General features: G+C 45.6%; 1 protein-coding gene across 2 annotated transcripts in view; it reads left to right on the forward strand.

The window, feature by feature from the left end:
- Positions 1-20,829, forward strand: part of LOC147460382 (alpha/beta-Hydrolases superfamily protein) — a 38,419-nt gene extending 17,590 nt beyond the window's left edge. Inside the window, exon 2 of one of the 2 annotated variants that reach the window (XM_086511472.1) lies at positions 19,642-20,829. In XM_086511472.1, the coding sequence (XP_086367598.1) occupies positions 19,642-20,525 (884 nt within the window). In that variant the 3' untranslated portion in view covers positions 20,526-20,829. Of the gene's footprint in view, positions 1-19,636 lie in introns of both variants that reach the window. The other variant, XM_086511471.1, reaches the window with a different exon arrangement.
- Positions 20,830-22,254: the final 1,425 nt, after the last annotated feature.

Consider the following 22,254-nt stretch of genomic DNA (forward strand, 5'->3'; position numbering starts at 1 on the left):
TTAGCCAAAGTGGGGTCATTGACTAGCCAAAGTGGAATCCTTTGCTACAGAGGCTACATTTCAGTTTTGGGTGTGGCTACAGTGTACAAAGGGGGTCAGATGACCTAGAAAGATACAATGGCAGCATCTCCTAAAATTTAGGGAACTGCTATTTTGGGACCTGAAAATGTGTTTGCGTCATTACCTCCGGAATGACAAGGGGAACATTTTCTTACTCTGCCGTGAAGTCAACTGGGCAACCGGTTGGGAGATTTTTAGGCGGCAACCCCGAAACGGGAAAATGCTTGTAAATGCGCCAAGTGGCACATTTCTGTGCACTTGCCTCCTCAAGGAAGAAGTGGCGCTGAATTTTAAGCTGGGAGAGGCTCATTTGCAGATTTTTGTCACAGGTTAAGAGCTATGGAGTGCTTGCTTTCCCTCCTATGTACAGTGCGGTGCCAGGAGTGATGCCCTGCACGCTACGCACTGCCCTCTCTCTCCCCTATGGCAGTATGTTATGCCCCACTAGTGGGCTTTTCAATTGACCAATGTACAGTTGTGTGGGTTCATGCGCGATTGCCGAGGCAAGAGCCTCTTGCACAGGTATTGGATTAGCTAGCGGCTAATCCCCCCGCAGGTACAGGTGAATTCGGAGAGGTTTCACCGTTTCACGCCAGAAATCTCGTCCGATTCAAAGGGCAAGTAGCCCTACAGGTGCGGGAGCTCGAGGACTTGCTACGGATGCAACCGGCACGCGAAATGGAGCCCGAAACAGTAAATTACAGCTTGTTGTGTATTTTTGCAGGTTTAGGGTTTTGGCCCTAAACGGTCCCTAATACCCCCAGGAGGTTCGGGGACGCGAGGGGACCGTTGTACAGGTGATCTGGCGCATTTTCGGGGCCGAAAACAGAGAATTCAGCGTGCTGCAGATTCTCGCCAGGTTTTGCAAAGTGCCCGTATGCGTCGGGAAAGTCAATCAATGCGTGGGAATACTGACTGTGAAGGGTTCTAGTACAGTTATGCTGCCGAAATCGGGCCGGAACAGTTGAAATTCAGCCAAGTTTGTGCGGGGCAGCTTGTAGGGAACCACAACGTTTATTCCCTCTTTTAAACAATAAAGAAATACCGAAAGGGGCGCCTAAGTTAGGGGCCAATCTGGTGTCGGTCTACTCATACAGGTGCAATCTAGCAGCCTGTATCCCTCTCCCCTTTGTTGTGTCTTGAAAGTACAGGTAGAATAGACGACTAATATGGGTGAAAGCTAAATCAAGGTTTAAAGTAAAGTCTACCGCCCTTTTTGGATTGAACAGGCCGGTTTCAACTGGTACCACGTTGAGTGGGGCCCGAACTGAATCAGATCAATGGAAGTACAAACCTTTGCCGCCCTTGGGGCAAAGTGAAAGATCAGGAAGCCCTCATTTTTCTTTGATGAAGGAGCCAAGGCCCATTTCTTGAATTGGCGGCTGGACTTGGAATTACACCGACAGGCGGAGGCAGTTCTAGCGGGCACCCGGACGGGATGTTGCCTTACACCGATCATTGGCAAACTTCGTTTGCAATGTCAAGAGTATTTAGGGCATGAGGACTTCTACGTAATGCTCTTAGGAAGGTTATGACGTCCTCCTCGAAATCCCTTGGTACCACAAGAACAACGTCGTGGTTGACTATCGGACTGAGAAAGCGACTTTGACAAATAAAGGGCAAAGAGATTGTACTTGATGAAATTTACTTTCTTTACTCGATATTTCTTGAGAGAACTGAATGATGATTGAAGGTCGAATATGTTTTGACTTCGAAAAGAAACGACAAGATTTTTTTGCAATAGAGGTTGATTGTTTCTTGGAAGGCGTACAAAGCGGGTTACCTCCTTTAGGTCGTGGAAATCTGTAACAAACTGCTGATGTGTCAAAACCCTAATTCTGTTGAAACCCTAACCCTAAATTCAAAAACCCTAATTCTGTCCAAAACCCTAATTTGTTGAAACCCTAACCCTAAAATCAGAAACCCTAATTTTGCCCAAAACCCTAATTTTGTTGAAACCATAACCCTAAAATCAAAAACCCTAATTCTGTCCAAGACCCTAATCCTAAAATCAAAAACCCTAAATCTGCCCAAAACCCTAACCCTAAAATCAGAAACCCTAACCCCTACCCTAACCTTGATTTGTTGATGTGGCGTGCTGACACGTGGCCTGCTGTACGGACACCAGTGCGATTTACGAAAAGCTGGCAGCTTTTGGCATTGCTTTTTGGACCAGGAGCTTTTGAGTTTCGAAGGCTTTTCAGTGTAATTGCTTCTTAGTAAATATGAGGTTAGGGCTCATTCTCTGGCATGCTTCCTGGAGAAGGTGTAGAGTCTGGAGTACCGGCTTGTACTGTGTTGATGCAATATAAAGAAATACCGAGAGGGGCACCAAGGTTTGGGGCCAATACTCTCTAGGGTGGAATTCCGCCACTCCGTGTCGCGTGTCGTCTCTCTATTTCAGTTCAGTTGTTATTTGAAGTGCTTAAAGTTGTTCACTCTGTTCTTTTCTATTGGCACGTGGTGCCCGTCTTGTGACAGTGGTGTCAGGGCATCAGGCGTGTGCTTTTTTGAAAGCATACTGGTCCTACAAAAGAGTAGAGAGAGTTATTGATAGAATTTTATTTGAGAGATCTTCGCCCTCCAACTCGGACCTATTAGCGACTCCCACCCTTACTTCATCGTGCATCGGGCGCCCTCCTGTCTTCACCGCTCATGTCATACAAGGCATAAGCCAATTAACATCACTTGCAAGAGAAGGATCCAGATTTGTTTCAAGTCACTGTTTTTCTCAGAAGCAGTGCCATGTAGATGTTGATGTCTACAGCTACCAAGCAACATACTCCAAGTACTTGGCAAGCTTTCAAGATTTTTTTTTTTTTTTGCCCGAAGTTATATGGTTTCTGACATCTTCCTTTGAAGTGCAGCTTTTGGCAGAGTGGGGTATCTTGAAATGCTTGCCATGGAAACCCTAGCAGATTATATCTTGAAATTTCTCGACATCTCTCAGTAGATGTCTCTTCACGAGCAAATGACCTTGGAGGTTTAGTGCGATTGCTATCTTGGGACTACCATCGCCGCCAAAGCAACACTGTTTGTCCAAGAGCTGACGGACCGTGTTGTGCTCAGCTACGACCTCATGGAAGGAACCTAACCCTAATTTTTGGTGCAGGTTTCAAGATGGAAAGTCAGTCGACTTTTCGAGCTCGACTGATGTCAAGATTGCTTTTTAAGTTTGAGTTCTATTTGATCTTGTTTGGAATTTGTTTGAAATGGATGGTATCCGTTTTGAACCTGTTTTGGTACTGATTTGAATTGTTTGACTCTGGTTTGATACTGGTTTCAATGATTGGTGATTTTACTCCCGGGTGGAGAAGTGAGAAATATTGTTTTGGTATTGCTTGAACCTCGGAACGACGCAGGCCGATGCCTGGGGAGCGTTTCGTTGTATGTTTGAAAACCTTCGAACGACGCAGGCCGATGCCTGGGGAGGGTTTGATTGTATGCTTGTAAAATAATTGTTGTTGTGACTCCCGGGCCGGACCTGGATGGTTATGCGAGAGGAGTATTAGGAAGTCTGAGTAGTGGTTACTCTCAGCACCTCCAAACGACGCAGTCTGCAGTCTGGGAGGCCTATATCTCCCGGCCCGGACCTTTTTAGGTTATGCGGGAGGAGTGATGAGGGAGTTGTTGAATATCTCCCGGCCCGGACCTTGTTAGGTTATGCGGGAGGAGTGTTCATCGACGGCTTTATGTTTCTATGTCTTGTAACATGCATATGTAAGCAGTTGTGTTGCATTGTGATGTGCCAACCATTGAATATTCCTAATTGGATGAGATTGCCTGGGTATGTAATTTTAGTGCATCAAGACACCCGTGGAAGATCAGGACGGTCTGGGTGTGATGGCTAATTTTACTACGTCGGAATATCAAGAGTTCCGATCTGGACGAAAGGAGAAGCTAACTCCTTGATCAAAACAGCCGAAAGGAGAAGCTAACTCCTTGACAAAAGAGCAGAAAGGAGAAGCTAACTCCTTAATAAAAAGAGCAAACTGATTGTTCCTCGGAATGTCCCTCGGAATGACCCTCGGAAATTTTTGAGCTAACTTGAGTTGTTTTGTAGATATGCTGTAATCGCAGACGATAACTCTTCTTCAAGAAGGGAGATGTAACAAACTGCTGACGTGTCGAAACCCTAATTCTGCTGAAACCCTAACCCTAAAAGCAAAAACCCTAATTCTACTTAAAACCCTAATTCTGTTGAAACCCTAACCCTAAAATAAAAAACCCTAATTCTGCCCAAAACCCTAATTTTATTGAAATCCTAACCCTAAAATAAAAAACCCTAATTTTGTCCAAACCCTAACCCTAAAATCAAAAACCCTAATTCTGTCCAAAACCCTAACTTTAAAATCAGAAACCCTAATCGTAACCCTAACCTTGATTTGTTGACGTGGCGTACTGACACGTGGCCTGCTCTACGGACACCAACGCGATTTACGAAAAGTTGGCAGCTTTTGGTATTGCTTTTTGGACTAGAAGCTTTTGAGTTTCGAAGGCTTTTCACTGTAATTGCTTTTTAAGCCAAGGGCCTTTAAATATGAGGTTAGGGCTCATTCTCTGGCATGCTTCTTGGAGAAGGTGTAGAGTCTGGAGTACCGGCTTGTACTGTGTTGATGCAATATAAAGAAATACCGAAAGGGGCACCAAGGTTTGGGGCCAATACTCTCTGGGGTGGAATTCCGCCACTCCGTGTCGCATGTCGTCTCTCTCCATTTCAGTTCAGTTGTTATTTGAAGTGCTTAAAGTTGTTCAATCTGTTCTTTTCTATTGGCACGTGGTTCCCGTCTTGTGACAAGATCACATGATTGATTCGTGGTAGTACACAGGCGAACCGGCCACCTTATAGCGTTAGCCGAGGCCAAGATAAAGAAACAATGAACCAGAACAAATTTCCACATTACGAGGATCAATGATATACTCGACAGACTTCAGAATTCTACTTGCTGAATTAATATGAAGATGTGATTATCATCAGATTTGTATTGCTCCTGGAGACGTCTACAAGACAGTTTTAAGGGCGACTCTTTGGATTTTCAGAGACTACCGATCATTTGTGGGTTTTCCAGACACTGAGGAAGCATAAATTGCTTATACATGTGAAAAAGAGCGAGTTTTTCTTGCCTGTTCTTGGGACACATCATCTCAATAGAAAGAGTACAGATAGATCTGGCGAAAAATGACATTGTCCGCGATTGGTCTGACTTGAAGAATGTTCATGAAGTTGGAAGCTTCTTGGGCTTGTGTTCTTACTACCGGTGGTTCATTAGAAAGTTTGCAGAGGTGGCTTCCCCTTTGCACATTTTGATTCGGAAAGGAGTCCCTTTCTCGTGGGGAACGATAGAGGTGACTGTCTTTCAGACACTTAAAGAAAAACTGACTACTGGACCAATGTTGACTTTGCTGGACTTGCAAAAGTCATTTGAAGTTTCCTATGAAAGCCAATTGTTTTCAAGGCCAGAATTGACAGCACAGATTTATGAGAAAGAGTTTTTGGCAGGGATTTATGCTCTTACTTAGTGGCGACATTACCTACTCGGAGCGGATTTTACGGTCTTAACTGATCATCAGATTTTACGCTACTTCTTGTCACAGAAGCAGCTTTCGGAAAAGAAGGTGCGGTGGGCTAACATCTTGTCACAGTTTCACTTCCAGATTGTCCATGTTGAGGGACAGAAAAACTTGTGGCAGATGCTTTGTCTCGGAAGCCATTAGTCTTGGCTATTTCCGTGATTCATCATAGAAGCTTCGAGGACATGGTCGATCAGTACGCCATAGATCTAGATTTTTCCGATGTAATCACTCGAATATAGAATGAGGAGAAAGTAGCGGGATATTCCATACGGGATGTGTCACAAACTGGTGACGTGGCAGGTCCCCGGACAAACGCGCACACACACACACACACACACACACAAATGCTGACATGGCAGTCCAGTACGGACAGTTGCTGACATGGTAGTACGGATCCCCGAAATCACGCTGACATGCTGACGTGGTAGGGTCGGAAATTGCGTTGGCTGCTATACGGATTTCCGCAAATCACGTTGATGCTTTTTTTTTGGGAAGATTTTGGGACTAGTTTGCTTTTGGGCTCATTGCTTTATTTGAAAAGCTTTTAAAGTTTGAATGCTTTTGAGTTAATTGCTTTTGGGGCTTTGCTTTTGGCATCCCTTGTAAGAATAAAAGAGCCCTCAGGGTGTCACGTGACACATCCAACCCTATGTGTCCGTGGACAAGCTACAGTATGACCAGGGTTCAGTTCAGTCAAGTCAGTCTAGAATAGGAAGTGATCTGGCACTTTTGTGAGTCTGCTCGCAGACTGTGCATGACCAGTCACTTAGATTAGATGCATATCCTCCAGTTGCACACAGCATGATCATCAGCATTCCCATCAGAATTCATCAGAATCCATTAGGGGAATTTTTCTTTTTTCCGAGAAAAAGATCCTTCTATTAGTTAATGAAACTGTCCATAGGGCCACAACCGCCTCTTCGAGAGAGGGCTACAACAACCATGAAGGGGAGACTCTCCCAATCAAAAAACAGCATATGTACAATGGGGCTAAATCAAGAAATGGGAGGAGGGAAAAGCCACACAGGTGGACGGTAGTGCCATTTGAGTACACCCTGGACCATGGTGAAAAAAGGCCCAGGACGCCAGAGTCGAAGGAAGGCCTTTCTACGCTCCTGCATGCGGTTAGAGCTGCCCTGGAGTCTCTCTAGCTGTCCTCTAAGAGTGTGGATCAGCTCTAGCCAAAGATCGCGAAGTCTCTGCTGGTGGTACAGGGCGAGCCTCAAAGATGCGGAAACAGCGGGCCCGCCAAATGAACCATAGTGTCAGGCCATTGATGAGCTCCCAACACTCCTCTCTCTCACTGCACCACTCCTGTGCAGTAAGCTCTGTGGCAGGCTGGAGTGTAGGCCGCCCCCCCTGCATCACTATCATTTTGCTGGTGGAAGATAGCTCAAACTGAAGTGCCGGGCGTGTGAGAATGGACCAAGCCGCTGCCCCCCCAAGTGTACTGCCGAGCCGTGGAAAGAGCAGGCATCAGCCGAAGAACACGAAGCCACACCTGCTATGCCAAACGGCAGTCCCAAAGACTGACGCTGACTCTCTATAAGGTGGCCACAAGCTGTACATGCGGCCGAGAGACCACTATGCACCAGCCAACTCTCAACTGCTGTAGCTCTGTGTGCGACTAGCCACTGAAACAAAGTGACTTGCCTCGGCTGTATGGAGTCCCACAACCTCTTCCAAAAAGCTGCCAAAGCTGTGAGACCCCCCTCTTGCCAATGAGGTGCTGCAGCGGGGCGAGCCTCTCTCTGTGCTGCCAGTATGTGACGTCCCAGTCGAATAGTGTACTGAAAGAAGGGGACACTTGGGTGGTCTGTAGAAGAGAAAGGGTCCATCCAGAGCCACTCACCATGGTCCCACTGTACTCGTTCCAATGGACAACACTCCCAGGCCCACAGCCTCCATTGTCCAGTCTTAAGAGCTGCTGGGTCAGGATCGATGACACAAGTCCTCCCACAGATGCCCACCACTCGGATCCTCTGAAACCAGCACTCTGCCACCTGCGGGGCCTCTACTGCAACTCGCTGTAAGCGTCCCTCTCCTTGTAGCTCGAAGAACAGGGAGGGAACAGTCTGAGAGCAAGCTCGAACAGAGATGAGAACCTCCAGTTGCGTGAAGGCTCCCATCCATCTGGGCGCTGCTGACTCGAGAGGCGTGAGCCACTCAGTTGGTAATGCCTCTGAAATGTCCCGACACATGCTCTGCACCCCTCTCATGCCCTGTAGCTGAAAGCCCTGTAGCTCCTCTAACAAGCCTGAAATTATAACGAGTCACCTAAAGAGCGTGTTGGACCCGCTCCCATGGAACCCCAGGAAACATGTGGCCGACTACCAACCAAGTGCCCTCTCTGAGTGCTAACCATGGGGTTCCAAACAAGTGGCTGTCTAGGCGCTCCTCCGTGCAAGTAGGCTGGCGCTGCTCCAGGCCTCGCCGCAAGTGCTCCCAAGATCGAAGCAACCCCCCAACAAAGCGATCCTCCAGTCTCCTGCTCAAACCAACTCTACGCATCTTTGTGAAGATCCATCTGGTCGAAGGTTGCCAGGGGCCTCTTGCCTGAGGCACCCTAGCTCGAAGCCGCTGTAACAAGAGCTCCTTCCAGTGCTCCTCGCCTGGAAGAAGACTTGGACGATGAACTTCCCAAGAAGAGCTCTGCTCTGCTGTGCTGGGTCAATGATCCCAAGCCCTCCCTGTGAACAAGGAAGAGTGATGACCTGCCAAGCCGCTTTGGCTCGGGCAGTCAAAGTGTCTCGCCCTGACCAAAGGAAATTCCTGATCAACCGCTCTACCTGGCTGATACAAGAACTCGAGAAGATCCAGCAAGAAGTGATGTACCACATAGTAGCCAACAGCACCTGGTTGGCCACTACAGCTTCGCCAGCCAAAGACAGTCGCGCGGAGCTCCAATGTAACAACTTCCTCCTGATGGACAAGAGGAGGGGAGCAATCTGTTGCTCGGGAGACAAGTCCAAACCAACCTGACAGCCCAAGTACGAACTGCAGTCCCTGGGAGAATCCTCCTGAAACCCTCACCTGGCGTCCAGTTGGGCACATGAGCACTACCAACCGAGAAAGCCACAGTCTTTCTCCAGTTGATCAGTGCGCCAGATGCACAACAAAAGGTCTCAAGAGCCTGCTCACATCTGTGAAGGTTGGCCTCCCGGCCATCTAAGTACAAGGCTGAGTCGTCAGCAAACTCAGCGTCCAGTAGCTCATCTCCCCGAATAGGGAGTGCTAAGCCCTGTAGACCAACCTGCTGCGACACCAAAAACCTGCTCATCGCCTCAGCATAGAACAGAAAGAGGAAGGGGGCAAGAGGACAGCCCTGTCTGATCGAACGTGTGAGCATGAACCGATCACCTCTACCTCCTGCCAAAAGAACCTGACTGTGTGCCTGTTTGTACAAAGCTGACACCCCTCTTTTCCAAGCATCTGAGAAGCCCATCCTGCGTAGAGTGCCCTCGAGAAAGTCCTAGCCAACTCTGTCATATGCCTTCTCAAAATCGAGAAGAAGCATCACCAGATCCTCACCACGGAGCCGCGCTAGGGCAGAAGCCTCCCAAAATGTTTTCAAGGATACTGCGCTCCTTGACAAAACCTGTATGAATCCCAGGTATAAGGCTCTCTAGAAGTGGCTGGATCCTCAAACTCAGAGCCTTGGCAAGAATTTTGTAGGCTGAGTTGAGGATGGTGATGGGGTGCCACTGTTGAATCTCATCCAAGGAGCCACCGTCCTTGGGAATGAGGTAAATCAGACCCTCACTCATGCTGTCAGGCATCACTCCTGTGTGCAAGATGTACTGAAAAGCACTACAGAGATCTGGGCCAAGCAAGTCCCAGTACTCCAAGAAAAAACTGGGAGTCAATCCATCCTCACCTGGACAGCTACCACGGGGGAGTGCACTAAGGGCCGTGTGCAGCTCCTCAGGCTGAAGTGGCAGCTCAAGCCTCTGACGCATCTCCTTAGTCACAAGGCAAGGCATCTGTGCCCACACTTGCTCCCTGCATGTATCCTGACGCTCTGACTGAGGCTCTGCAGATAGTAACTCATGGTAAAAGTCAGTAGCAACTACACGCATGTCCTCTTGCTCAGAAGCAATTGACCCGTCGGGCCTCCTCAACTGACTGAACTTGGCATGCGAATGCCGAGGTTCCACTGCCTCGAAGAAAGCACCAGTCACTTTGTCGCCCACTTGTGTCCACTGAGATGCCTGTCGATGGAAGACAAACTCATGTCGCCGCTCCTTTGTGCTAACAAGCTCATGGCGAGCCTGCTGTAGCTGCTCCTCCAACCAAGGACTGTCTGGATGATGCTCTTGCATCCTCTGCAACGAAGCAATGCCCTGTCTGAGACGCTGCTCCTCTCGCTGCAGCCAGGCGAGCCAAAGACTCCTGGAGAAAGAAACAACTAATCTGAGCTAGTCCTGAGGCCACTCTCTCAGCAAGAGAATCTTGCATATCCAAGCTCTCTGTCCAAAAAGCCTCAACTCTCTCTGAGTGCAAAGTCCAGCAAGACCCTCTCTAGGATGCGAAGCATCGTGCTCCCCCTCCTCTGCCTGTCTGCCACCACTGTGAGGATCACTGGCGCATGGTCCGAGAATGAAGTCCCTGCTAGAATGCCAACTGTCCCACCCAAGTCACTGAAATGGTCACTAGTGTAGAAGCGATCTATCCGCGATAGATTCACTCCTCCCACTCTGCGGTTTGAACGAGAGAAGGCTAGGTTGTCTGGGGGCCTCACAAAACTAGAGTGGTGCCACGCATCCGAGACTCTCAGAGTCATACAAAACCTCTCCCAAGCTGCCAACTCAAATCCATGCACAGTAGCATGGCTACCACCAATCCTGTCAGGAGGGTCCTCCAACATGTTGAAGTCCCTCCCTATGCACCAGTGTTCTGCCTGTGGCAGAGACTCAACTATTTGTGACCAAAACTTTGCTCGTGCACTTGCCACATTGGGCGCATAGATGTTCAGGAAGCCTACAAGGCAACCCTGAACATGCATAGTGATCCACTGAGCCCTGCCTGGCACAATAATCCCTCTGCCCACAATGGCCTGCTGCAAAGAATCCGCATTAGTCATATATACCCCACCCTGGATGCCTCTAGGTCCAAACGCAGCTGACCAAAAAGTATCATAACGTCCATGCAAGAGCTGGCCACAATGTCTAATGCGGCTCTCACACAGATGGTGCTCCTGTAGCATAAGGAGATCAATCTCTCCTCCCACAAGGCAGCGCTGAAGCTCTTGACGCAGTCGGCCCTGCTGACGTTGAAACTGGGGCCCACCAAGTCCCTGCACGTTCCATGAGATGATCCTCATGGGGAGCGAGAGAGAACAGATGCTGCCGCAGCAGTTAAACGGGCTATCTTCGAGGCTGGCTTGGATGGGGAGTAATCCGCATCCGAGCGTCCTCTAGATAGGCGTGACTGCAACAAGTGCCTGGCCCAAGCCCAAGCAGAGCGAGCCGTACGTAAAGCAACCTACTCTGTCCAGGAGTCCTCATGAATGTGTACATAGCATGGCAAGCATTGTGTATCGGCAAAGAAGTAAACCACAATGTGTCTACATCCTGCTGTATCTGGAGGTGTCACTGCAAACTTGGCCAATGGCCACAAAGTCTGAAGCATGTCTGTAACTCCTAGTTCTCCCATGTGGTGAGAGAACTCTAGGACCTGTGTGTGCAACCATCCCAACACTAAGTCGAGAGTCCACTCAGTCTGGTCCTTGCCGCAAAGGGGAAAAGAGAAGCCAACCGATGAGTCCAAGGCCTCTGTCCCCCTAGCTGCAAGGAGCAGAATATGGACCCTAAAGCAGGCTGCCTCATGGTCTGTTGAGGGGTCGCCGAGAAAACGAGTAAAGTCGTAGTCGAAGAAGTCCCATCGGCGCCGGATGTCGATGCTCGTCAAACCACGAGGGATAGTTGCAAGGGGAGACGTCTATACTTGTAGAGGGGGTCGCAAGAAAGGCTGTCCCTCTCTCACCAAGCGACTCGTGGCAAAGGCACTGCCAAGAGATCTCCTAGCAGCCGGAGATGTCCTTGCCCCCTGGTTCGACTGTGGAACTGGAGCAGAGTGGGGCCCTTGGAGGAGGGTTTACAACGTCTCTGGTACCGTATTCTCTTCTCTCTCTATCTCTCAGTCTCATGCACCTTCATTCACAGTGTCCATTCACTTTTGTTTGTGTCTATTGCACTCTCTCACTAAAGGAACGGAAGGGAGAGAGGAACGGAAGGCTCTCCCTTCCGTAAGTAAAAGGAACCCTTGAGCACAGTTCGAAGCACTCATCTTGAGCAAAGTTCAACATTCACTTCCGCTGCACCTTACACAGGGCCTCACTCTTCAAGGCATCTGGACGCAGAGTCTGAGAGCAGAGGTTCTTGCGGGAGTTGTACTTTGCTCAAAGATTAATATAAAAAAAATACCGAAAGGGGCGCTAGTCTTTGGGGCCAATCTCTCTTGGCACGGAACTATGCCGGGCTGTGTCCATCAAATTGAATTGTGAATTTTAACGTTGTGAAGTTTTTGAAGTGATCCTCTCTCGTGTCGCGGCAGAGTCTAGACTTGGGGTGCCCAAGTTTGTTACAGTGGTATCAGAGCACGGCCGATTTCTCTTCTATCGGGAAATCCAATCCTTTTCTCGCGACACTTATGGATTCCAGCAGAGATCAGTCGACTTCTTCTACATCTGGGAAGGCGGGAGGAGATCGCGAAGAAGATACTCATGAGCAATCAGAGGAAGAGTACGGCCCACCTCAGCCTACTCAGGTAGAGATTGAAGAGATGGAACGTCGACAATTAGTTGACGAGGCGACAAAAATGATGGTTAACATTGCGAAGAATCCGAAATTTGCAAAAATTTTCACTCGGCAATCCTTCGATGAAGTGCACACCCAGTGTGGCAGAAAGCCACAGGGCGACCCATCAAACTTGCACTTAAGAAACCTCCTGCTCTGAGGATGTTTACAGAGCAAGAATTGGAAGAGGTGGTTGACACATGGATCAGTCAACTTTAGGATGTGAACAATAAAGCCAAAAAGCATGACAAAAAGCAAAAGAAAGGAATTGACTTCCCAAGTTTTTTGGGTCGTCAATCTACTTTTATATCGGCGAAAAAGTAGAAGAAGCGTGTAGAATTGAAGGACTACCCAGTTCTGCTTCTTCTTCTTCTTCTTTTGACGGTTCTTCTAGCTCTTTTGATTCGAGCGAAGAAGACAGAAAAGGGAAAATGCGAATCAGAAAGCAAAGCTTCGAAAAGGGCAAGAAAAAGGCAAAGAAGACTAAATTTTTCCCAGTTTCTGACAATTCTATCGAGGACTCATCCTTCCACAGTTCGGACTTTGACCATCACAGGTTTTATGCCAAAAGAAAGCATTTTTACAGAGCCAATCAATATGATTTCCTTGACAACAAGGGCAAAAAGCCCAAAGAATTCAAGGAGGGAGGACAGGCAGTAAAGTTTGAGCACTTTTCAGGGTTTCGAGATGCTCCCAAGACTTTAGTCTTTATCCAACAGTTTGACATAGCATTCTCTGGAGGCCGCTATACAGAGCACTCCAAGATTAGACCGGCGACATCCTTTCTGAAAGGCAATGCACGGACTTGGTGGTCCACTCTATTATTAAGGAAATAAGTGCCGACAAAGTGGTTGAAATTTTAAAAACTTTTTATTTCTTCATGGCTCACACAAGAATACAAACGAGACGTGATTATTGATTGGAACCATGTTTGAGTGGTCAAGACAGAATCATTGGATTCTTACTGTGAAAGATTTTGCGAAAATTTTCTACCCGTTTCATCCTTTTAGAAGGTCAGTTTCAGGGAGCAGATTGAACGATTTAGTTGTGGGCTTCCCAAAGAAATTTGAGACTAGTGTCTCGAACAGAAGTCCAAGTCTATACAACAATTGATGGGACATGCAAAGCGCGGATTTGCTATACATTTGGGTAAATTGACTTACCCATCATATGAACCTTTAACAAGTCATAGCAGAAACAATCGACGAAGAGATAGACGACTGTTACTCACAGAAGATCAAAGAGATGAATATTTCAAACCAGGGAAGTGTTTTGAATGTGGAGAACAAGCACATATCGCTACAAAGTGTCCCAAAAGGGCACAAGAATCAGAATGACTGGCACATTGAAAGAACAATAGGACGAGGCGATACTCGTTTCAAAACAGTTTTTATGAATTAGCATTATTTTACTTTATGGATTTATGAAACAAGACTTTGTGGAAGATGATTTTGAATTTTGAATAAAACTGGAAAAAAACAGAGCAGGATTAAGAATGAGATGGAGCAGTGAGACAGCTCCTGAATGAACCTGATAACGAATCATGAATCACAACTGATTCGATGGAATGAATGATTGGACGACTCAGTTCAGAATGAACTTGTGATAATTTCGAATCCCGGAAATGATTCTCGAACACGACAGTGCTTGAGGCGACAGATTCTCGCACACGATAGTGCTTGAGATGAAAGATTTCTTGTACACGACAGTGCTCGAGGCCAATGACTACTTGCACATGACAGTGTTTGAGTCGGAACGAAAAAGAAAAAGAAAAAGAAAAAGAAAAATCTTTATAGACATGATCGCAATATGGGATTAGTTAACCCGACATCAATGAAGTCTGGAATGGATCTAGATGTGGTTACTAAATACGTTGCTGACAGTCATGGTCTACGATTTGGAACGATTTTTGAATGTGATTTGTCCTATGATGTCATGTGCAGTAATGTGACTGTCGTTTTTGTACATGTGCCAAATGTGTCATGTCTAGTGCGTCGGTACTAATAGTCAGTGTCTACTAAGACAGTCTATGGCCTCTGTTTGTTTTGCAGGTGTAATCGAGGGCGATTACAGTTCTTTCAAGAGGGGGGTATGTCACAAACTAGTGACGTGGTAGGTCCCCGGACACACACACATACACGCACAAACACTGGTTGTTGTACGGATTTCTGCAAATCACGCTGATGCTTTTTTTTCAGGAAGATTTTTGGATTAGTTTGCTTTTGGGCTCATTGCTTTATTTTAAAAGCTTTTAAAGTTTGAATGCTTTTGAGTTTAATTGCTTTTGGGGCTCTGCTTTTGGAATCCCTTGTAAGAATAAAAGAGCCCTCAGGGCCTTACTCTTCAGGGCATCTGGACGCAGAGTCTAAGAGCAGAGGTTCCTGCGCGAGTTGTACTTTGCTCAAAGATTTATATAAAAGAAATACTGAAAGGGGCGCAAGTCTTTGGGGCCAATTTCTCTTGGCACGGAACTACGCCGGGCCGTGTCGACCAAATTGAACTATGAATTTTAAAGTCGTGAAGTTTTTGAAGTGATCCTCTCGTGTCGCGGCAGAATTTAGACTTAGGATGCCCAAGTTTGTTACAGGATGGCTACTTGATGAAGAAAAGGATGTTGTGCGTCACACAACCGCGCCATTGTGGGCATCGACACCACCTTCAAAGGTGTGGAGCGTTACTTCTTTTGGCGAGACTCAAGAAAGATGTGGACAAATTTGTTCGCAGTTGTTTAGTATGCCAGAAGGTCAAGTTTGACAGGCACTAGACACAGGGATTACTATAGCCTTTACCCATTCCCACACACCCCTGGGAAAGTATTGCAATGGATTTCATCTTTGATGTCCCGAAGACACAGAGTACGCATGATGGCCTTTCGACGGTCATCAACAGGTTCAGTAAGTAGGCTCACTGCTCTGCAGTAAAGAAGACAGTTAAGCCCGATCCTTTGGCAAAACTGTTCGAATATATGGTATGTCTGAGTCCATTGTTTCGGACAAAGATCCCCGATCTACTAGTTGTTTTGGACGGCAATCTGGGAGAACATTGGCACATAGTTGCAGTTCTCGTCCTCGTTCCACCCACAGACAGATGGGTAATTTGGAAATAGCCAATTCAATGGTTTTGAATTTGTTGAAGTCTTCTTCTTTGGATCAAAAGACAAAATGGAAAAAGTCTTTGCCCTAGGTGGAGTTTGCGTACAACGATACATGGGAAAGACGCCATTTGAAGTGCTCGAGGGTGCTAAGAAGCTTCTTCAATTTCTAAGCACCTAAGACAAGATTCTTTTGAAGAAGATTTTTGAAACAAAGTCTATAAGGCATGGAAAGCCATCTAGCCGTTTAAAGGAGGAGAGGTCGTCCTCTTTTGACAATGACCAGATCATCAAGAAAACCAAGGAGTTGAAGGAAGGGAGTCAGGCCAAGACACCCATCGAGCCCTTGAGTTGAACAACAGTTTGACGTCGCCTTCTCTGGATCGTGGTTCTCAGAACATTCCAGGGAGCAAAAGGGGGCATCTTACTTGAAAAGAACGATGAATATGTAAGAGATGTCATCATGCCTTGGCATCACTTGAAAATGACTGAGAAAGATACATTGGATGACTACTGCCAAAGATTTTGGGATACTTGTTGAAGATTCTTTTGAAAGACCAGATTGAGCGGTTTTGCTATGATTTGCTAAAAGAGATTCAAGAGTATGCTTTAAACCAGAAGTCTGACTCCATGGGACATGACTAAGCAACGATTTGGAATGCATGCCGGCTCATTGACTTATGCGACGGGCAGGATAGTATAAAAAAGGCAAGAGTCTTCCAGTGAAGAGAATGAATCAAGGGAACCAGATGATAGCTCATCACAGGATTCTGGCAAATCAGAGGTTCCGACGAACTAAGGAAACCATATGCAAGTTCATCAAAGGATTCTAGAGAAAGAGGAATTAGATGATAGTGCGTCTTAGGATTTCGTTGATTGACTCTGACGTGCCAATGGACAGGGAAGCGAAAGATGCTACCCGCAAGTCCCTGGGCACAAGGAAATAAAGAAAAAAGGGAATCAACTGGTAAATCAAAACATTCCTCAGACCCAGGATAAGATTTTTGAAGCCGACCAGTACACGAGGACTGGGACATTGCTTTTGCCAAGGTCCGGAAGGCTTTAGAGAAATCTCAAGAAAGACATAAGAAGGCAGTAGATCGATATCGTCGTGATTTGAAATTAAAGGAGGACGATTGGGTGCTCTTACGTTTTGAGAAGGCACGCCTAAGAAAACAAAAAGGAAAGGAGCGGCCTTTTTCCAAAGCTTGGTATGAGGTATTATGACCCTTTCCAAATAAAAGAGAAGATAAATGATGTCTCCTTTAGACTGAAGCTGCCTGATACTTGGAAGATTCACAATGCTTTTCATGTGAGTCTATTGAAGCGTTTTAAAGGCGATGTGCCCGATGATGGGGAGCCAGACGAGCAACCCGAAGTGGAGGAAAGCGAGGAGATACTCGTTCCAGAACAGATATTGGCACATAAGGATAGAAAGATTAAAGGTAAAGTGATTAGGTGATTCTTGGTTAAATTCAAGAACTTTCCTGCATTGGATGTGAAGTGGATGGAGGAGGAGCTAGCAGATACTCCTCAAATTTCGGAACTTTACCTTGAAGCATTTGGTTTAGCATAGTCTACTCCAATAGAACCCCGATTTCAACATGTGTGAATTTAGTGCAGCGGGTTTGCACAAAAGGGGAGTCACTCCACTCCTTTGTCAACGGATTACCCCGATTTTGAATAGAGTCAGCGATGTCCCTTTGGGTTTCAAAGATACTGATGTGCTGACAGCATTCTGTTGTATGACTTTATGAACTGGAATTCCCGAAAATGAAAATGAAAATGATTGATTTGTATTTGACTTGTTTCAGTGCAGGAACTGAAAGACGAAATGACTGCAGCATTTCGGTCTCATAAATCTCTATAGACATGATTGCAATAAGGAGTAGTTAATCGGGCATCTGTGAGGTCCCGACTAGATCTAGATGCGATTACTAAATACGTTGCCGATTAATCACGGTCCCGATTAATCATGGTCTGAGATTTGGAATGAATTTGTATGTGATTTGTCATGTGATGTCCGATGATGTGATTGTTGATTTGTACAAGTGCTAGATGTGTTGTGTCTAGTGCGTCGGTACTAACAGTCAGTGTCTACTAAGACAGTTTATGTCCTTTGTCTGTTTTGCAAGCGTAATCGAGGGTAATTACAATTCTTTCAAGAGGGGGGTATGTCACAAACTGATGACATGGTAGTGCCCCCCCACACACACAGACGCAGGCTAACGTGGCAGCCAATACGGACGCCCGGGTAATGCGCTGACAGTTGCTGACGTGGCAAGTTGTATGGAAATCCCGCTTTTTGCGCTAACTTGTTGACATGGCAGAGCATACGGATTTTCGCAGATTACGCTGACAGCTTTTGTTGGCAGATTTTTGATAAGTTGATTTTAGGACAGTTGCTTTTTATTTTAAAATCTTTTGCCTTGTAAACTCTTTGTAAGTGGCCTTAGGGGCTCACTCTACAGAGCATCTGGACGTAGAGTCTGAGAGCAAGCACCCACGGGCTCAGTTGTACTTTGCACCAAGATTAATATAAAAAGAAATACCGAAAGGGGCGCCAGTCTTTGGGGCTAATACATCTTGGCATGGAACTACGCCTGGCTGTGTTGTCTTTTGTGAATTGTTTTGAAGTGAATCTCTGCTGTGTCGCGGTAGAATCTAGACTTGGGGTGTCCAAGTTTGTTACGTAACCAATGCTCCTGCCACATTCAATGGAATGATGGACTGTATTTTCAGTCCATATCGATCCTTTACGGGATTATTCTTCGATGAAATACTAATCTTCTTAAAGTCACAAGAGGAACATCGGAAGGAATTGGATATAGTGTTTCAGGAACTACATAAGCATGAGTTGCTTGTAAATGCAAAGAAAAGTGAGTTCTTTTTCACAGAGATTCACTACTTAGGCCATATTGTTTCTCACAATCAAGTGAGAGACTATATGAAAAGTGAGTTCTTTTTCACAGAGATTCACTACTTAGGCCATATAGTCTCTCACAATCAAGTGAGCATGGATTCAGCAAAGATCTAGGTTGTACAAGACTGGACAACTCCCACTACTGTACATGATGTACGTAGCTTTCTGGGATTGTGTTCATATTATCTGAGGCTTTGCTCATGTAGAAGGACCCCTTCATGACCTAACCAGGAAGATCTTTTTCAAATGAGGAATGCGACAACAAGCTGCCTTTGACAGGCTGAAGTACTTATTGAGTCACTGTCCTATTCGGATAGTGCCAGATTTGCGGAAACCATTTGAGGTTCACTGCATTGCTTCAGTCTATGTGACCTGATTAGGGGTGTTTCCATTGTGGAGATTGCCGCAGATTGTGTTTGGTCTGATTGTACACGGAGTTCCATCAAAGATATCTTCTCGCTCATGGTGTACTATCACAGCCCTATACTGGATTTGCCATTTCCTCTTGCTCTCCTTCATTTAGGACCTCTTGCGAGGGCAGGACCTGGTGTGCATCCACCACCGGCATTGTACCGGCCTTATACCATCTTCAGGAGTTTGAGCTTGTCATTTCAAGGAGGTGTACCTGCTCTCCATTACAAAGTAGAGGCATACTTGCACATGTGCAGCTGTTGCCAGTCGTGTCCCATTCATCTTCCATTGCCTCTTCTGACATGTAAGGCCTCCTAGATTCACTTGGAGACAGGGAATCTGATAACAGCACCTACATCGCGTCATTGTTTTAACAATATCTAAGGTTAATATCTTTGTGTTGTCATATTTTGTTCTTCTATCTGTTTTTTATGTGAATTGCTTTTGTGTTGTGTTAAGTGTTTTAGCTTACACTGCTGCCTGCATGAACGAGAGGATTTAAGTCTTGGATCTTGTGACATGTTTATCATCACATACAGATAGTTTACAAGGTCATGTGCATGTGGTTGCGTCATGTCACCAGAAATTATCCGGGGTGCAAAAAGAAAATGTACCCCTTTATTGTGATTTGTTGTGGACGTTTCCTGCAATGATATATCGCTCTGCCTGGCGAACTAGTGTGCAGGTTGAAAGACTACGGTGCTTTGCTTTTCTATGCTTTTATCTTGCTAAGATAATTATTTGTACTCATAAAATTGACCTTCGTATGAATAATTGCAGAGCAGTTTCAGTGTATATGGCTGTGCTGATAGAAGCATTGGAAGCAGAGGGATATGTGGATGGTGAAACTTTATTTGGAGCTCCGTATGATTTTCGGTACGCACCTGGAAAGAATGCATCACCTGTCGCAAGTCTCTTCCTTGAGAATCTGAAGAGTTTAATTGAGGTTGTGTACATGAGGAACGGAGAACGACCAGTGGTGATTCTTTCTCATAGTCTAGGTGGCCTTTGGGGTCTTTATTTCTTGAACCAGCAAACGGCGTCTTGGCAGCAAAAGTACATAGGCCATTTTATACCTGTGTCAACACCATGGGGAGGAACTGTCCAGAGTATGAGGATCTATGCATCAGGGTACTCGGAGGGAGCGCGCTTTATTGATCCCCTAGTTCTGCGGGCAGAGCAGAGAAGCTCAGAGAGCAATTTGTGGCTACTTCCAGCTCCAACTGTCTTTGGGGATCAAGTGTTAGTAACCACTGAAAAAGGGGGCTTTTCTGCTTTTGAGATACCAAAGTTCCTGGAGGACATTGGATATCCCGAAGGCGTTTTTTTGTATAATTCGCGCATTCCTCCACTCATAAACTGCCTTGATGCTCCTTGTATCCCTGTAACTATGGTTTTTAGTCAAGGGATTGATACCCCTCAAATGCTTGTCTACAGCGAAAAAGGTTTTGATGAGCAGCCGATTATTGTAAATGGAGATGGAGATGGAACTGTCAACTTGTGCAGCCTTTCTGCGGTTTCAAAGAGCTGGAACTCTGTCGATGGTCAAGATTTCAAGGTCATAATATTGCATGGTAAAACTCATAGCACAATTTTAACTGACAAGCAGTCAGTAAGCATGTTGGTGGATGCCATTCTGAGCAGCACACTACATCCTGCGTCCTCATGATGGTGCAGTGATCACATGATCAAACACATAATGTTATGGCCGCAAGCAGTAATGACAGCTCAAAGACTATGATTTTTCTCAAGTGTAGATAGGCAGGGCTAAGGTGAATTTACACTTTTGGCATTCAGTCATATGAGCATATATGTATGTGTGTGCGTGCGTGCGTGCGTGCACACGTGTGCATGCATGCATGTGTGTGTGCACCCATGCGTCACACAACCAAATAACCCTCGAGCATTTGCAATTCTGTAATAGATTTACTAATTCAATGTTTAGAGCACAATCACTGCGCTCATCTTGCAAACTTGAGAGCAGCTTGCCGTCCCTGTGCAGTTTTTGCATGGCATTGAGGTTTGAAAGGTTGTTTTGGTATGGTTAGATGTCGGGTTTGTGGAACATGTATATTGCAATTGAGGCCGAGAGCATGCAGCCAAAGCACAACATTGGTCACTAGAGGCATTTTTATGTGGAGGTTAGAAGTGTTGGAGTACAGTACTTGAGCAAGTCTATTGCCACCCATTTAGGATCAAAGTGGCACATGGAGGAGGAAGTGAGAAGTTCCCTGACTATGCTTGCTCAGCAAAACCATGTATGTAGTCAGATATTTATGCACAATGCTCATAAAAATTGAAGTCAACAAATTCTTATTAGATATGAAGCCACTACCATTCATATTCTCAATTAATAGCATACCTGGCTCCAGTGTCATTGCGTTTGTTGTCAAAGGCGTTGGCCAAGTGAGTCTCCTGCCATCTTCTTAACTAGCTAAAATCTTGCAAAGCAAAAAATTGTTTCCTTATTTTTCTCTCTGTTTTTCCAAGGACTTTTTGATGTGGTATATCTATTTCAACCATCAAAAGTGATCCTTCTCTCTAAATAGCAAATAGTAAAGTGGAGAACTGTTACAAATGAGGTTCTATATGCCTATAATGCCACCGACTTGTGAATCCATGTTTAGTTATGATTTTACACCAATTCATTTGCCTTCTCAACCAAACCAACATGCTTTGGATGGTAGGATGAAGAATAAAGATGCTTAATTTCTAATTTTCACCCTTTGGTGCTTACAATTGTAGCCTAAATATGTAGCAGATATGAGCATAAAGGTGTACAAAGCCCAGTTTATTCACCTAATTATGCAATTAGCTTATGGCCAAATGAAGAAGCTCTTGAGCTGCAGGAGGTATAGGGCAAACATGCATGCTAACAAACTTGTTTGACAATGCAATTCTTTGGGTCATATCAACACTTAACATTTCCTATTGCAATATCTTGCACATATCGTTGTCTTTCGCATCAAGTGTGGATGCGTCTTTATCAATAATATCATGCTTTATTTGCCTAGGGTTCTCAAAATCAAAATTGATAGGAGCAATACCAAGCAAGAAATGTTTAGAGACCGTGCCATTATACCTACTTCCATATGAGAAAGATACTAATAGAGTATCCTCCACTACAATGAGCATATCCTATTTGAGTAGGATACTTGTTTATTTCATTTTGGCATGCCAAATTTTTTTTGCCATCAAAGAGTTTCTTGTAGCATCGGGCCTTTGATTTGACACCAAAGCTGTCAAGAGAAATGTTGTCTACAAAGAAGGGAAGGGTGGAGGTCCATGGTTCGGGATTTTTCTTGGACCAAAGAAGGTCAATCAAGACTATTCTACACTTCCCTCTTCTATGGGGTTGAAGCTAAAATCCACCTCTTGAAGTGCTTCATTGCTTCTTT

This window comes from Adiantum capillus-veneris, chromosome 4 (assembly GCF_014529385.1).
Source record: "Adiantum capillus-veneris isolate H3 chromosome 4, ASM1452938v2, whole genome shotgun sequence".
Lineage (NCBI taxonomy): Eukaryota > Viridiplantae > Streptophyta > Polypodiopsida > Polypodiales > Pteridaceae > Adiantum > Adiantum capillus-veneris.